Raw genomic sequence first — 12,327 nt, forward strand, 5'->3', positions numbered from 1 at the left:
AAAAAGGAGGGTAACTTCAGGCCAATCAGTCTAACGTCAATGGTGGAAAAACTACAAGACAACTATCAAGGACAAAATTAATTCTCACTTGGAGAAGCATGGGTTAATAAGGGACAGCCAGACAGATTTGTTAAAGGCAAATCGTCACTGACTAACCTGATTGAGTTCTTTGATGAAGTAACAGAGAGGGCTGATGAAAGTGCTGTAAATGTTGTATATATGGACTTTCAAAAGGCATTTGATAAAAGTACCACATAACAGACTCATTCGGAAAATAGAAGTACATGGTATGAAAGGGACGGTGGTAATTTAGATACGTGATTGGCTAAGGGATACTAGTCAGAGAGTAGCGGTGAACGGATGTTTTTCTGACTGAAGAGAAGTATGCAGTGGGGTCGGCAAGGGACCACTGTTTTTCTTTGTTGACCAGGGGCTGCAGAAAGTAACTTGACATTCCCCAGCTGCTGATACACAGGCAAGAATAACTTTTGAACTGAAGTAACCAGAGTTCAGTCGCTGGCCTGAGCTGGCTGAAACCGGTTTGAATTAGCTAAGTTTTGTGAAAGACAAAGGAGATGTGATAAGACACAAGTCCTTATTTAGAAAAGGAGTAATGAGGTAATGCTACCTAAGTCCTTGAGACAGAGCCAATGAGGAGAAGACACAGGCAAAAGCGAGCAGGCCTAAACCAAAGGGAGAGAGACAGCACAGCTTGAAGAGATAAGATTCGGAATAAGAATGAAGGATCTGGGGCATGGAGCCAGAGCGAAGACTCCGGAGACCAACCATCGCGGAAGTGGAAGAACCTACGTCAGGGACATAGAGACGACGTCGAGAGAGAGAGAGAACGCCTGGCCAGCATCAGCTCTCCTTTTCGGGTATTATCCTTTATATTCTGTGACCACTCAGGGAGTGTCAGAGAAACCTAGTGGGTGTGCGTTTAGATCCTAGTTTGGGTATAAAACTGTATAACCTGGTGCAAACTGCATGTCTATATCTAACCAGACGTATAACCTATATGTATATGATCTAGCGGCGTGAATAAAGCGAATTGAGAGTTAAGAGAGAATTGACTCTTCTCTTTGTACTAAGCCAGTAACCGTAACCGGTGACCTCCGGTCAACATCTTGTTATATATAAATGACCTGGAGCTGGGTATAGGGAGTACAATTTTGAAGTTTTCTGATGATACAAAACTTGGCAACGTAGTAAATAGTGGTCAGGATAGTAGCAGACATCAGGAGAACATAGACAGACTTATGAAATGGGCAGACACATGGCAGATGCAATTTAATGCAGATAAGTGTGAAGTAATGCACTTTGGGAGGAACATAGAGAGGCAGTATAATCTAAATGATACAATTTTGAGGGGGATGCAAGACCAGAGGGACCTGGGGTTGCATATTCACAAATCTTTGAAGGTGGCAGGGCAAGTTGATACGGCGGATAAGAAAGCATATGGGATACTTGGCTTTGTAAATTTAAAATAAAATTGCTGGACTATAACTTGGTGTTGTAAAATTGTTTACAATTGTCAACCCCAGTCCATCACCGGCATCTCCACATCATTTGTAAATGGGGGCATTGAATTCAAAAACAAGGAAGTTATAAACTTTTATAAACCACCGGTTAGGCCTCAGCTGGGGTATTGTGTACAATTCTGGGTACCACACTTTAGGAAGGATGTCACAGCCTTGGAGAGAGTGCAGAGGAGGTTTACTAGGGAAGAGGGTCTTCAGTTATGTGGAGAGATTGGAGAAGCTGGGATTATTCTCCTTAGAGCAGAGGATGATACGGGGAGACCTGATAGATGTATTCAAAATTATGAGAGGTTTTGATAGAGCAAGTAGGGAGAAACTGTTTCCTCTGGCAAGTGGGTCAGTAACCAAAGATCATAGATTTAAAATAATTGGCAAAAGAACAAGGGGAAATTAAGAGAATTTTTTTTCGCATGGAGGGGTATTAAGATCTGGAATGTACTACCTGAAAGGGTGGCGGAATCCGATTCCATAGGAACTTTCAAAAGGCAATTGGACATGTACTTGAAAAGGACTAATTTGCAGGGTTGTGGGACTAAATTGGACAGCTCTTTCAAAAAGCTGGTGCAGGCACAATGGGCCGAATGGCCTCCTTCCGTGCTGTATCATTCTATGATTGTATAGAGATGGAGTCAGTACCTGTACATGGGGCAGTTACTGTACACCAGGGGTTGCTATTATTTGTTGCCCCGTTACCCATACAGTGCCCAGTCATTCTACACAAGGGGGCCCCGGTTACTGCTCGTGGCAAATGCAAGTTACATCAATGTGTCACCGGCGAGTCCGGGAGGCAGACTGTGGATTACACGGAGGATCAGGCAGAGCTCGCCTGCCCCTCTGACCAGGCCTGTCTCCACGGCAGCGCGCAGGTTCCAGCGGCCGCTGGTGTAATGTTACCGCTGGATCTGTACCGTGCTATCTCCTGGTGATAGTCATAGTTCTCCTCTTCCTCCTCCCACTCAATGGCGCCGGTCGTAGGGTTCGCTCTGCCACAGAAAGTCTTCATGATGCCAGGAACAACCAATCACTCTGGTCCGGGGACCAATCGACACGGGGCCGCCAGCGGCGCTGCCATCCCAGCATGCAGCGCGCCGACCATGCTGGCGTCACGTGACGAGGGCACGTTCTCGCCCCGCCCCGCGGCCACGTGACTGAAGCCGGACTGGGCGCGCCGTGGTCACGTGGTGGAGGCGCCAGGCAGGCGGTTTGAATCATCATGAGAACAACATGCATTTGTACAGTGCCTTTAACGTCATGAAACATCCCGAGGCGCTTCACAGGAGCGATTTTCAATTAAGATTTGACACTGAGTCACATAAGGCGATACTAGGACAGGTGCCCAAAAGTTTTTCCACATCGTTCACCTGAGGAAGGAGGTAGCCTCCGAAAGCTTGTGAATTTAAAATAAAATTGCTGGACTATAACTTGGTGTTGTAAAATTGTTTACAATTGTCAACCCCAGTCCATCACCGGCATCGCCACATCAAAAGCTTGGTGGAAGAGGTAGGTTTTTAAGGAGAGTCTTAAAGGAGGAGAGAGACGGAGGGGTTTCGGGAGGGAATTCCCGAGCTTAGGGCCCAGGCAGCTGAAGGCACGGCCGCCAATGGCGGAACGATTAAAATCGGGGACGCGCAAGACGCAAGAATTGGAGGAGCGCAGAGATCGCGGAGGGTTGTAGGTGCTGGAGGAGGTTACAGAGATAGGGAGGGGCGAGGCCATGGAGGGATTTGAAAACAAGGATGAGAATTTTAAAATCGAGGTGTTCCCGGAGCAGGAGCCCATGTAGGTCGGCGAGCACAGGGGTGAACGGCACATGGTGCAAGTTGGGCTATGGGCAGCAGAGTTTTAAATGAGCTCAAGTTTATGGAGAATGGAAGATGGGAGGCTGGCCAGGAGTGCATTGGAATATTCAAGTCTAGAGGTAACAAAGGCATGGATGAGGGTTTTCAGCAGGAGATGATCTGAGGCAGGGGCAGAGATGGGCAATGTTACGGAGGTGGAAGTAGGCGGTCTTGATGATGGAGCGAATATGTGGTCGGTAGCTCATCTCAGGGTCAAATAGGACACCAAGGTTGCAGATGGTCTGGTTCAGCCTTACACAGTGGCCAGGGAGAGAGATGGAGTCGGTGGCTAGGGAACGGAATTTGCGGCGGGGACCAAAGACAATGGCTTCGGTGTTCTCAATATGTAGTTGGAGGAAATTTTTGCTCATCCAGTACTGGATGTCGGACAAGCAGTGTGACAAAAGAGAGACAGTGGAGGGGTCGAGAGAGTTGGTGGTTAGTTAGAGCTGGGTGTCGTCAGCGTACATGTGGAACCTGAAGTGTTTTTCGATGATGTCGCCAATGAGCAGCATGTAGATGAGAAATAGGAGGGGACCAAGGATAGATCCTTGGGGGACTTCGGAGGTAACGGTGTGGGAGCGGGAAGAGAAGCCATTGCAGGTGATTTTCTGGCTATGACTGGATAGATAAGAATGGAACCATGCGAGCGCAGTCCCATCCAGCTGGACGACGGAGGAGTGGCGTTGGAGAGAGATGATGTGGTCAACCATGTCAAAGGCTGTAGACAAGTTGAGAAAGATGAGGAGGGATAATTTACCATGGTCACAGTCACACAGGATGTCATTTGTGACTTTATTAAGGGCTGTTTCAGTACTGTGGCAGGGGTGGAAACTGATTGGAGGGATTCAAACATGGAGTTGTGGGAAAGATGGGCACAGATTTGGGAGGCGACAACACATTCGAGGACTTTGGAGAGGAAAAGGAGGTTGCAAATGATGTGATAGTTTGCAAGGACAGAGGGGTCAAGGGTGAGTTTTTTGAGGAGTGGGGTGATGATGGCAGATTTGAAGGGGAGGAGGACAGTACCTGAGGAGATGGAACAGTTAACAACATCGGCTAACGTGGGGGCCAGGAAGGGAAGTTGGGTGGTCAGCAGTTTGGTGGGAATAGGGTCGAGGGAGCAGGATGTGGATCTCATGTTCAAGTTGAGCGCGGAGAGGGCATGAGGGGAGATAGGAGAGAAACTACAGAAAGATGTGAGTTCATGGCTAGGGCAGGGGATAGAGGTTTAAGAAGACAGTTTGTAGTGGAGAAGAGAAGCCGGGGGTTATCTTTGCATTCTAGGATGATCCTGGAATTGTGAGCAGTTTTGGCAGATGAGAGCAGGACCCGATGGTGCTCTGTATGATCTGGCGATGAATGGCTAAACCAGTTGTCCGCCATAAACGTTCAAGTCTGCGTCCCTTGGACTTAAGGGAGCGGAGCTGTGTGCCTTACCATGGGGAGCAACCAGAGTGGGAGAGAATAATGGTTTTAATAGGGCAACAAAGGTGGGGGCGAGGGTGTGATTGGTAGCTGCAGAAATGCCGTGGTGAATGGAGGGCCAAAGGCTAGACAGTTGGGAATTTGAAAGTGCAGTTCTTCTTTGCAGCATCCAGATAAATGATCTCAGGAGTTTTGCCTCCACCTCTCTATGTGAAGGTTTATTGCACAGGTTGAAGAATTTCCTGATATCTGTCCTAAAATTGCCTTTTACTAGTTTGAACCTCTCTACCTCTCTCCTCCTTTAAGACGCTCCTTAAGACTTATCTCTTTGACCAAGCTTTTGATCACCTGTCCGAATATTTCCTTATGTGGCTCGGTGTCAAATTTTGTTTGAAAACACTCCTGTGAAGCTCCTTCGGTCATTTTACTATGTTAAAGGAGCTATATAAATGCAAGTTGTGGTTGAACCTAGTTTTAAATTTAGGTAAGGCTGACTTTGAAAGGATGAGGCAGAAATTGACCACAGTAAACTGGGTGGAACTGCTAAAGGGTAAAATGAGTGATGAACAGTGGGAGGTGTTATAGAAGTATTTGGTAGAATACAAGACCAGTACATCCCCTAAAGGGCAAGAGCTCTACATGTGTAATTAAACAACCTTGGTCAACAAAATAGGTGAGGGATAGTATAAAACTAAAAGGGCGTACTCAAATGCAAAGAATAGTGGAGATCCTGCGGACTGGATGAGATATAAAGAGTAGCAAAGGGATACAAAGGAAGAAGTAAGAGCTGCAAGAAGGGAATACGAGAAAAAACTTGCCAGTGATGTCAAGGATGACAATAAAAGTTTTTACAAGTATCTTAAGAAAAAGAGGGTGGCTAAGAGTAATGCGGGCCCATTAAAAACAGACGCAGGTGATACTGTAATTTAAAAATAAGGAAATGGCAGACTTGTTAAATAACTACTTTGTATTGGTCTTCAATACAAAGAGGAAGAGGATAAAGTACCAGAGATACAAGGTAAACTAAAAATAAATCAAGGGGAGAAACTTACTAGATTTAATATAAGTAAAAAATGGTAATGGAAAAAATAATGAGACTGAAGATTTACAAATCTTGATGGTTTCCATCCCAGGATATTAAAAGTAGTTGAGGAAATTGCAGATGCATCAGTCATGATCTTCCAAAGCTCTCTTCATTCAGGAATTGTCCCCTTGTATTGGAAAATTGCCAATGGTATTTCATTATTTAAGAAGGGTGGGAGAGAGAAATCAGGAAATTATAGACCTATTAGTCTAACATCTGTTGTGGGGAAGTTACGAGAATCTGTCATTAAGGACATAGTGACTGAGCACTTGGACAAATATGAGCTGATCTGAGAGACCCAGCATGGATTTGTAAAGAGTAAGTCATGTCTAACTAATCACTTGATCTTTTTGAGGAGGTCACTAAATGGAAGATAATGGAGTGTCTATGGATGTTATTTATTTGGACTTCCAGAAGGCATTCAATAAGGTTCCACACAAGAGACTGTTAGCAAAAATGAAAGCACAAGGAATCGGAGGCAACCTACTGACTTGGTTAGGGAATTGGTTTAGAGGTAGGAGACAATGAGTAGGGATAATGGGTATGTACTCCAATTGGCAGGATGTGACTAGTGGTGTCCACCAGGGATCCATGCTGGGGCCTCAACTTTTCATTATCTTTATCAATCATTTAGATGAAGAAATAGGGAGTCGTATATCCAAGTTTGCTGATGACACTAAGTTAGCTGGCACAGTAAGTAGTGCAGTTGGGAGCAAAAAGTTGCAAAGGGACATTGATAGATTAAGTGAGTGGGCAAAACTGTGGCAGATAGAGTTCAATATGAGGAAATGTGAGGTCATCCACTTTGGACCTAAGAAAGATGGATCAGAGTATTTTCAACTTGGTGAGCAGCTAGAAACTGCGGAGGAGCAGAGAGATTTAGGGGTCCCTGTACATAAATCTCTAAAAACTAGTGGACAAGTACAAAAAATAATCTAAAAGGCTAATGGAATGTTATCCTAGGGCGAATAAGAAAGCAAGTAGGCTGACGCATGAAAATTGAGTACTATTAGCACATTACCATTCTGGTGAAATTTGCGCCAGTCCGCAGCCATTTAGAACTGACTTACTCCTGTATATGGCCCATATTGTCCCTTTTACCTCATAAAAATTTCTCGCCAACCCATTCAAAATCAAGACTGACCCAAAATCAAAGTCAATTCTGCCAATTCCCAAAGCACAAAATCATTAATCAATCACTTAAAATATTATGAGTTCTCATTTAAAAAAAATGAGAGAGCTATGAGATGTGTGATATTAGGCTTGATGCCCATTTTGACCATTTCATTTTCATGTAACTAATAGTAGTGAATGAGCACTCTCATTAAACGTGTGTTGTTTTCATGAGAAAGTGTTTGGCCAACCTTTTTTGCTTGTGATGGGGGAAGATGGGGTATGAGAGATATGCATCATTTTTATCAGAAGTGATATGTTGCAGTGGAACATAATTTATGCAAATACATTATTTTTCATGAAGATAATGTCCTTTAAAATACACGATGAGTCAATAACATTGGACAAAGAGTCAGTTTACAAAGACGAGCTGGTTGGCCCTCTTTAAAAAAAACCTTTATTTGTGTTGCTGAATTAATATCAGCAAAAGGTTTGTTAAAGGATTTGTTAAATCTGTGTACCCAATGGCTTCTGCTGAAGGTGCTCCAATGTGTCTCCTTATACTGTTTATAACAGCCCATTTCTCAGTTTGAAGTGTCTACACCATTAATATTCATGTTCATTTTACCTGGAAGATAAGGGTCCAGACTCTTCCATCACCATCCCTGGGTATATCCTGTCCCACCGGCAGGACAGACCAACCAGAGGTGGCGGTACAGTGATATACAGTCAGGAGGGAGTGGCCCTGGGAGTCCTCAACATTGACTCTGGACCCCATGAAATCTCATGGCATCAGATCAAACATGGGCAAGGAAACCTCCTGCTGATTACCACCGACCGCTCTCCCTCAGCTGATGAATCAGTCCTCCTCCATGTTGAACATCACTTGGCGGAAGCACTGAGGGTAGCAAGGGGGACATCAATGTCCATCACCAAGAGTGGCTCAGTAGCACCTGTACTGACTGAGCTGGCCGACTCCTGAAGGACATAGCTGCCAGACTGGGCCTGTGGCAGGTGGTGAGCGAACCAACACGAGGGAAAAACTTACTTGACCTCATCCTCACCAATCTACCTGTCACAAATGCATCTGTCCATGACAGTATTGGTAGGAGTGACCACCGCACAGTCCTCGTGGAGACGAAGTCCTGTCTTCGCACTGAGGACACCATCCAATGTGTTGTGTGGCACTACCACCATGCTAACTGGGATCGATTCAGAACAGATCTAGCAGCTCAAAACTGGGCATCCAAGAGGTGCTGTGGGCCATCAGCAGTAGCAGAATTGTATTCCAGCACAATCTGTAACCTCATGGCCCGGCATATTCCTCACTCTACCATTACCAACAAGCCAGGGGATCAACCCTGGTTCAATGAGGAATGTAGAAGAGCATGCCAGGAGCAGCAACAGGCATACCTAAAAATGAGGTGCCAACCTGGTGAAGCTACAACTCAGGACTACATGCATGCTAAACAGCGGAAGCAACATGCTATAGACAGGGCTAAGCGATTCCACAACCAACGGATCAGATCAAAGCTCTGCAGTCCTGCCACATCCAGTCGTCAATGATGGTGGACAATTAAACAACTAAAGGGAGGAGGAGGCTTTGTAAACATCCCCATTCTCAATGATGGTGGAGTCCAGCATGTGAGTCAAAAGACAAGGCTGAAGCGTTTGTAACCATCTTCAGCCAGAAGTGCCGAGTGGATGATCCATCTCGGCCTCCTCCCAATATCCCCACCATCACAGAAGCCAGTCTTCAGCCAATTTGATTCACTCCACGTGATATCAAGAAATGGCTGAGTGCAATGGATACAGCAAAGGCTATGGGCCCTGACAACATCCCGGCTGTAGTGCCGAAGACTTGTGCTCCAGAACTAGCTGCGCCTCTAGCCAAACTGTTCCAGTACAGCTACAACACTGGCATCTACCCAACAATGTGGAAAATTGCCCAGGTATGTCCTGTCCACAAAAAGCAGGACAAATCCAATCCGGCCAATTAGCGCCCCATCAGTCTCAATCATCAGCAAAGTGATGGAAGGTGTCGTCGACAGTGCTATCAAGCGGCATTTACTCACCAATAATCTGCTCAACGATGCTCAGTTTGGATTCCGCCAGGACCACTCGGCTCCAGACCTCATTACAGCCTTGGTCCAAACATGGACAAAAGAGCTGAATTCCAGAGGTGAGGTGAGAGTGACTGCCCTTGACATCAAGGCAGCATTTGACCGAGTGTAGCACCAAGGAGCCCTAGTAAAATTGAAGTCAATGGGAATCAGGGGGAAAACTCTCCAGTGGCTGGAGTCATACCTAGCACAAAGAAAGATGGTAATGGGTGTTGGAGGCCAATCATCTCAGTCCCAGGACATTGCTGCAGGAGTTCCTCAGGGCAGTGTCCTGGCCCAACCATCTTCAGCTGCTTCATCAATGACCTTCCCTCCATCATAAGGTCAGAAATGGGGATGTTCGCTGATGATTGCACAGTGTTCACTTCCACTCACAATCCCTCAAATAATGAAGCAGTCCGAGCCCGCATGCAGCAAGACCTGAACAACATCCAGGCTTGGGCTCATAAGTGGCAAGTAACATTTGCACCAGACAAGTGCCAGGCAATGACTATCTCCAACAAGAGAGGATCTAACCACCTCCCCTTGACATTCAACGGCATTACCATCACCGAATCCCCCACCATCAACATCCTGGAGGTCACCGTTGACCAGAAACTTAACTGGACCAGCCATATAAATACAGTGGCTACAAGAGCAGATCAGAGGCTGGGTATTCTGCGGCGAGTGACTCACCTCCTGACTCTCCAAAGCCTTTCTACCATCTACAAGGCACAAGTCAGGAGTGTGATGGAATACTTTCCACTTGCCTGGATGAGTGCAGCTCCAACAACACTTAAGAAGCTCGACACCATGCAGGACAAAGCAGCCCGCTTGATTGGCACCCCATCCGCCACCCTAAACATTCACTCCCTTCACCACCGGCGCACCGTGGCTGCAGTGTGTACCATCCGCAGGACGCACTGCAGCAACACGCCAAGGCTTCTTCGACAGCACCTCCCAAACCCGCGACCTCTACCACCTAGAAGGATAAGAGCAGCAGGCACATGGGAACAACACCACCTGCACGTTCCCCTCCAAGTCACACACCATCCCCACTTGGAAAATTTATCGCCGTTCCTTCATCGTCGCTGGGTCAAAATCCTGGAACTCCCTTCCTAATAGCACTGTGGGAGAACGTTCACCCCACGGACTGCAGCGGTTCAAGAAGGCGGCTCACCACCACCTCCTCAAGGGCAATTAGGGATGGGCAATAAATGCTGGCCTTGCCAGCGACGCCCACATCCCATGAACGAATAAAAAAAAACTTTCACTCATTTGAAAATACCTACTCAATAGTAGCATGATCATAAGGAAATCCTTGGAGCATATTGTTCAATTATCGTTATGTCTTTGGCTTCTCCATGGAACCATTGACATTAAAAATCCAATTTGTTTGTTTTGAATTCAGATAAGTTTTCAGCTACCTAACACTTCAGTGGAAATTCATCATTTTGGATGGAGACTCAATCGTCTTATATTTAACAAGATGGTTGACAACCAGTTCATTGGCAATGAAACATCTTACCGTCTCAAGAACCCAGTCTGTGTCACTGAAAGTAAGTTCATCGCTAGTATCATAGAATCATAGAAGATACAACATGGAAACAGGCCCTTCGGCCCAACATGTCCATGTCGCCCAGTTTATACCACTAAGCTAGTCCCAATTGCCTGCACTTGGCCCATATCCCTCTATACCCATCTTACCCATGTAACTGTCCAAATGCTTTTTAAAAGACAAAATTGTACCCGCCTCTACTACTGCCTCTGGCAGCTCGTTCCAGACACTCACCACCCTTTGAGTGAAAAAATTGCCCCTCTGGACCCTTTTGTATCTCTCCCCTCTCACCTTAAATCTATGTCCCCTCGTTATAGACTCTCCTACCTTTGGGAAAAGATTTTGACTATCTACCTTATCTATGCCCCTCATTATTTTATAGACTTCTATAAGATCACCCCTAAACCTCCTACTCTCCAGGGAAAAAAGTCCCAGTCTATCTAACCTCTCCCTATAAGTCAAACCATCAAGTCCCGGTAGCATCCTAGTAAATCTTTTCTGCACTCTTTCTAGTTTAATAATATCCTTTCTATAATAGGGTGACCAGAACTGTACACAGTATTCCAAGTGTACCTCAAGGTTTGCTATTTGCTACACTGTAAATATGTCCGAGTGCTGTCGCATCCCATTCATGTTAGTGTTTCTGGTTGTGTCATCGAACACTGCACTCTCATCAACACTGTCAGCGAACAGCACACCATCACTAACAATGCTGATAAGCACTATGCTCTCAACAATATTGTCAAACACTGTAGCATAACTAATACTCCCTTCAACATAGTCATCAAAGGGTGCACCATCACCACTCCTGATGTCAAGCACTGCCCTATCACCAACATTGCCATCAAACTACCCTCACCATTACTGCCAACAGATATTGCACACTCACCAACACTGTCATCAAACACTACACAATCACCAATATTGTACTCCCACCAACACTGCTATTAAACATCAAGCACTGCACCACCACCAATTTGGTGATCAAAGACAGAACACTGCACTCTCACCAATGATGCACCACCACAGCCAAACAGTGCACTCTCACCAACACTAGCAACAAACATTGCAACATCACCAACACTTCTGTCAAACAGTGCGCTCCCACCAACACTGCTCCATCACCAGTGCTGCCATCAAACATTGCACCAGCACTAACCTGTACCAATGCCAATACAGCCAAACAATGCACCATCACCACATGCCATCAAACATTGCACCAACATCAACACTGCCATCAAGCAGTGCAGCCTCACCAACACAGCCATCAAATTCACCAGGGCTGCCATCAAACACTGCATCACCATCAGGCACCTTCATCAAACACTGCACTATCACCAAGCTAGCCATCAAATTCTGCATCATCAACAGCACTACCGAATATCGCACCACTGACACTGACATCAAACTCTGCACCATTACCAACGCTGGCATCAAACACTGCACCATCAGCACTTCCATCGAACATTGCACCATCACCATCACAGCCATCAACCACTGTACCATTATTATCTAACAGTGCTAAAAGAGGAGGGTTTCTTTGAACTTTCTCTTCACCACACTGCTCCATTCTCAACCTCAGTTAAATCGCAGAACGGTTCAGTTTATGGTTTACTTCTTCCTACCTCCATGGTTACCCACTGAATTATGAATGGATGAAGTC

At 45.8% G+C, this 12,327-nt stretch overlaps 1 protein-coding gene across 4 annotated transcripts in view; it reads right to left on the reverse strand.

Moving 5' to 3' along the window:
- Positions 1-2,647, reverse strand: part of prmt7 (protein arginine methyltransferase 7) — a 37,804-nt gene extending 35,157 nt beyond the window's left edge. For 3 of the 4 annotated variants that reach the window (XM_067997722.1, XM_067997720.1, XM_067997719.1), the window contains exon 1: positions 2,450-2,645. In XM_067997722.1, the coding sequence (XP_067853823.1) occupies positions 2,450-2,544 (95 nt within the window). In that variant the 5' untranslated portion in view covers positions 2,545-2,645. Of the gene's footprint in view, positions 1-2,449 lie in introns of all 4 variants that reach the window. The other variant, XM_067997721.1, reaches the window with a different exon arrangement.
- Between the last annotated feature and the right edge of the window lie 9,680 nt (positions 2,648-12,327).

Source organism: Heptranchias perlo, chromosome 16 (assembly GCF_035084215.1).
Source record: "Heptranchias perlo isolate sHepPer1 chromosome 16, sHepPer1.hap1, whole genome shotgun sequence".
NCBI lineage: Eukaryota > Metazoa > Chordata > Chondrichthyes > Hexanchiformes > Hexanchidae > Heptranchias > Heptranchias perlo.